Source organism: Papaver somniferum, unplaced genomic scaffold, assembly GCF_003573695.1.
Source record: "Papaver somniferum cultivar HN1 unplaced genomic scaffold, ASM357369v1 unplaced-scaffold_128, whole genome shotgun sequence".
Classification (NCBI taxonomy): domain Eukaryota; kingdom Viridiplantae; phylum Streptophyta; class Magnoliopsida; order Ranunculales; family Papaveraceae; genus Papaver; species Papaver somniferum.
This window is the reverse complement of record NW_020621936.1, coordinates 2,604,561-2,609,723: the sequence shown is the minus strand read 5'-3', so window position 1 is coordinate 2,609,723 and position 5,163 is coordinate 2,604,561. Positions and strand designations below refer to the sequence as shown.

Genomic DNA, 5,163 nt, shown 5'->3' with positions numbered 1-5,163 from the left:
GCGAAAATGAGTAGATTTGAAATGAATGAATATCTCCTAAACGTATGAATGGATTTTATTTCTTATGAGAATGGGATAATCGGATTTTATACATTCATAAGTCAACCGATTGTAGGTGTTCTTTGCGAATGAATAACACCAGCTCAGAATTGGTCCACAAGGTCATGAATATAAATAGGTTTGGTTGGTGTTTTCGAAATTAAAGTCAATTTTTTTCGCTTGTTTAATGTTTTGAAGTTCGATTAACATTAGCTGATTTCACTTCTAATACGGTTAATTAATACCTAAAACGATTAATTAAACACTAATTAATATTTGTTTAAGAATAAACTATTCATTAAGTAAGATAATTGATTATGGGATTTTATGGAATTATTTCCTAATGACTCTTTTTGTCTTTTAGTGATAGGCCTTAAACTAGGAAGGTTTTGGATCAGAGAAGTATGTTAGTTTACTTGTTTTATAGATTATAAAAAACAACAAGTTAAAGGGTTACTCAATCAATAATTGTTGTGTTATACATATATGCTATGCGAGGTGTATTTTACATATAATATACTGTTGACAGTTGATACCATTACTTTACATGATTAGAAATTAGAAGTTGTTCACTGCGACAAAAATCGGCTTAACTGCTCTGATAGTGTCATAGGAACCCCCAGAAAGATACCTACATAAATGCTATGACCGTACTGTAGATACCCCCACAATAATACCTCTTGCAATGCTTAGACATTGCATAGAAACAGTATTGCGATAACCACACTTATCTTTCGCGAACTGGTAATATAGCCAAATGGCCCAAATCCTTCGTCCTCGGTATTCTCATGTCAGTCAGCTTCTCGTGCTTGAAAACTTTGTTTTTTTCTTTTCTTTTACGCGACAAGGGCATAATATATTGAAAAAACAGGAGAGCCACAAGCAAGTGGCGCCTCTGACAAGACTACAACTGATAACATTCTTTTTGGGTGATGCCGGAAATATTAGGCTTGGTTTCCAAGTGAGATCAAGATAGCAGCGTAAATATGACTGTTACTCTTTACGCTTCATCTACCATTTTGGGAGCATAGGTTAAGACAGCATCCCAAACACTAAGGAAAATATTTTCCTCTCCGATAAGGTCTGCGAATGTCGACGCGTGGAGTTTGTCAATTACCAAATGACCAGGGTTTGATATACCAAGCTGTAAAACAACAAAGAGAGGTACATCAGTAATGTACGTGTGTGCATGTTTTCATTGTCTAGCACAAACTCTATCATCATTAGTTTTGGTTCTAATGAAACTGAGACGTTCAAATATATTTGCATGGCCGGTGTTGGGGAACCTAGATGGTTCCGCTCACTCGCTATAAAGGTGAGATATACTGAAAGATCTGAATATCAAAATTTTCTGACAAATTCTGTCAAAGTGAGTTTTGGATTTTGTGTATATAACTTACCTTAACATCTTTCTTTTGGAGAGCCCTATACAATTCCTCCAGAGCATGGATACCACTGGTGTCAATATCAATCACAGCTGAAATGGATGACATATAAGTTGAATCAAAAGATTTTTGTATTAAGAGTGAAATAAGGAAAAGAAAAATTATACTTACGAGACATCTCCACAATCAAGAAGTCGATTCTTGGTAGGCCATTTGCATTCAGATAATCTTCCTCATCTGCCAACCATCTTAAGATCCTGCATAACACAACAGGTTTGATTTTTAATCCTGTAATCAATTTTACAAGTACCTCATTTACGGGAGAGATCGCACACATACCTCTCCTTGACATAGTTAGAATTTGAGAAGTAGATTGCTGAATCAACTCTCACAATAAGAACGCCTGGAATTTTGCTGGCATCTGGATATTGTGCAATATTTCTGTAAACGGTTGTTTGAGGTAGCCTTCCAAGTAGCACAGTTCGTGGCCTTGTCACATGTAAGAGGATTTTCGCGAACGATATTGAGACCTATTTATTAAAATTTCTCTTGCATTCAGTTTACAGGGGAGGTCTGCTTGAAAAGATGAACTCAAATATACAAATTTGAGATGCTATTTTCTTACCGCGATCAATAGGCCAATCTCAACCGAAGCAAAGATAACACCCAGGAAAGCTCCCAAACAGGCAACAAAGTCAAATTTATCGATCTTCCAAATGAGTAATGCTGCCTCATAATCTATTAGGCCTATCACGGCAGAAATAATGATGGAGGATAGAATGGCGTTGGGAGTGTACTTAAATAGGGGTGTGAGAAATAAGAGGGTCAGTAGAACCACGCAAGACATGATGATACTGGAGACAGTAGTTTGACAGCCGGCCATGTAATTCACAGCGGATCGAGAGAACGAACCTGGGAAAGAGAGAAAAAGAATGTGAGAAATTTTCAGACAATCTTGTTTGCATCAAACACTGTCCACGTTTTTAATATTCTTATAGTGTTTCAGCTAGTCTTTGCTGCCAATCTCCAAACTCAAGACCGCATCTTTCTATGCTTACTTACCGGTAGCAACGTAGCAAGATGACATTGATCCAACAATGTTCATTGCACCTAGTGCCACCATTTCTTTGTTTCCATCTAATTGATAGTCTTTCATGGATGCAAAAGTTCTTCCAATAGCTACAGCTTCCTGCCAAATCCAATGCGTTCGTATTCAGAATCCACTGCCCAAAAAACAAAAACAAAATACACCCAGCTAGTGTTTCTCTTATGAAGATTATGAAACATGGATTTAATTGGCTTACCGTAAGACCTATAATACCAGCCACAACACCTATCTTGAAACCCTTGAGGACATAATCACCGCTAAAATAAATTTCATCCGCTGATGATGGATTTAAACCTGGCTGTATGTACTTTACCTGCACAAATGATTGATGTAGTAGGTTACTTTAGGATGCTACTCCTCTCCTATCATTATATGAACAACAAACAAGAAGAAGAAAACATTGCTTACAGTTTGAACGCCAACTTTATCAGCACGTGTAATGTAAACAAAAGAAGTGGACAGGACAACAGAGATCAGAGGGGCTATAGCAGACACCCAAAATAATCTCTTATTCTTCTTTCCCTGTTTCAAAGAAATTATGTCAAGAACGAATCACAAAATTCACAACCGCACAGAAATCTCATGATGTGAATAGACAAGGTTTACCAAGTACTTGGCGAATAGAAGGAAACTCAAGAATACTGCTGCGATGAGTATAGTCTGCCAATTCCACTGCAAATACATCAAGTATAAGTAACTATGACTAAACAGGTTCAAGTTTTTTGGTGGCATATTTATAAAAGTTCCAAGTTTGCTTACTCCATGATGTACGTTGCCCCATACAGATCGCATAACGGAAATAATATTTGTCTTCTTTGTGAATTTTTTTATTCCAAGGAAACCTCTAAGCTGCTGAAGAGCAATTGTAATGGCAGCCCCTCCCATGAATCCAACAATGGCAGCGTGTGATAGAAAATCAATTAAGAACCCTAGTCTGAGACAAAACCCGGTTTCAGTTGGTTGACACTGAGGTAAACAAGGGATTACAGTAATGTAGGATAAAGGTATATATACCTCAGAACACCTAGCGTGGCTTGAGTGACTCCAGCGAAGAAAGTCGCAGTAAAGGCAAGTCGACGATACTCCAGAGGATTCGCGACAGGATCAATCTCGTCTTGTAGCAAAGACCCGAGTAACAGAGACACTACAGCCACTGGTCCAATGGCAATATCTCTTGAACTTCCCATGAATGCGTAAATTAGTGGTGGCACAAAGCTGGTGTCTGTAACAATCACATCATATGTTGAAACAACAATCAGATAACCATTTTCAAATGACCTGATTATGAAATTCACTGTTTCTCATTGCACCGAGAACTTACACAGCCCATACTGCGGCTCAAGATTTGCGAGCCTTGCGTATCCGATATCCTGTATTGCACATCAAAGAATCTTAGACTTTTGCTTATTTGTTTAAGAACATGATACATACATATATGAAGTGCACTTAATGTTCTCAACCTGTGGAATGCAGATGCTAGCAATGGTGAGTCCGGAAATAATATCTCCTTTGAATTTAGTTAAGTTATAATCTCTTCCCCATTGGAAAATGGGGAAAACAAATTGGATTGCTAAGACGAACTTTCTTAAATTAGATTGTCCCTTGAATTGGCGAAAAGGATCATCATAGAAGAACGTTTCTTTCATTCCGCCCGTAAATTCCTTCATTAGATCCGGTTGACGGGGCACTCCCACCTTGTAAACATTAGGTGGGTTTCCCTTATCCGTCTCTGTTGATTTTTGTTCTTTCTCATTTGTGAAACCCATTGAAAACAAAATCTATTTATGCTATACAGTACTTACTGCTGTATATATCTTTCCTGCAATTCAGCAAGGACAAGCAAATTATCAGTTCATGTAAAGGTTCAGAGTTTAGTATTCACTATATATCATTTTCTTTCTTAAACGACAGCACTGGATATTAGATATGTCCTTGAATTGAATTGTGTAGAGAGGCTAGATTATCGAGTCCAAAAGAGTAGAGAAGAACCTAAAACAGATTAGAGCAGGATTTGAATCATAAACGGAGTTCATTGTCATCGATTTTCTTGACAATGCCGAACTTAGAAAGCATTGCCACTAAAGTTTAACTGCATGAATTTAATGTTGGAGAAAGTACTAATAATGTAACTGAGAAGAAGATACTTAGCTCAAAATAATGTTGCTGATGTTGCTGCACAGAGAATGTAGAGGCACGTAAACTACGCTGTCCTAAAGACAATATCGCCTGCCACTCCTCTGAGATGCTACAGCAGTTGGCGAGTCACCTCCAGGATACAACTACAGTTAGTACCCCTCAATGTAGCATACAATGAGGGTACCCTTAGAGCTTGGCAGAACTTAAAACAGTAGAAGAAATGTTTACAGAAAAACAGAGGGAGAGTAGAAGAGATGTTTCTCTGTGGTGTATCAAATGAGCTCAAGACTCCTCCCTTATATAGTGTTTAAGACGTTACAAACGAGAGGAAAAAAGTATGCAACCAAACCATGCGTATGACAGAAATACTGGTAATGTTGGGTTAAAAACAGTGTTGCTTTTGTCGGGCTTAGAGCAGTGTGTTGTCAAGAAGCCAAGCCAAACATGTGGGGACAAGAAACCCAAAACAAATACGTACAGACAAGAAAGCCAGGA

General features: G+C 37.8%; 1 protein-coding gene across 1 annotated transcript; it reads right to left on the bottom strand.

Annotated features, from left to right (window-relative positions):
• Positions 1 to 496: 496 nt before the first annotated feature.
• LOC113332002 (sulfate transporter 1.3-like) lies at positions 497 to 4,333 on the bottom strand. The gene is made up of 13 exons (XM_026578655.1): positions 3,993 to 4,333; positions 3,854 to 3,902; positions 3,547 to 3,754; positions 3,292 to 3,466; positions 3,139 to 3,204; positions 2,941 to 3,054; positions 2,729 to 2,845; positions 2,487 to 2,613; positions 2,050 to 2,336; positions 1,764 to 1,954; positions 1,596 to 1,681; positions 1,440 to 1,516; positions 497 to 1,183 (listed from the first exon to the last, which is right to left on the bottom strand). The coding sequence occupies exons 1-13, from the start codon at positions 4,296 to 4,298 to the stop codon at positions 1,040 to 1,042; spliced, it is 1,947 nt and encodes a 648-aa protein (XP_026434440.1). The 5' UTR covers positions 4,299 to 4,333; the 3' UTR covers positions 497 to 1,039.
• Positions 4,334 to 5,163: the final 830 nt, after the last annotated feature.

Excerpts from the sequence above, each read along its gene's own strand:
- LOC113332002 (XM_026578655.1), bottom strand. The coding sequence starts at position 4,298 with ATGGGTTTCACAAATGAGAAAGAACAAAAATCAACAGAGACGGATAAG. Across the intron at positions 3,755-3,853 it reads TGAGCCGCAGTATGGGCTGT|ACACCAGCTTTGTGCCACCA; the intron begins GTAAGTTCTCGG and ends TGATTGTTACAG. Across the intron at positions 3,055-3,138 it reads TTCTATTCGCCAAGTACTTG|GGAAAGAAGAATAAGAGATT; the intron begins GTAAACCTTGTC and ends TCTTTGAAACAG.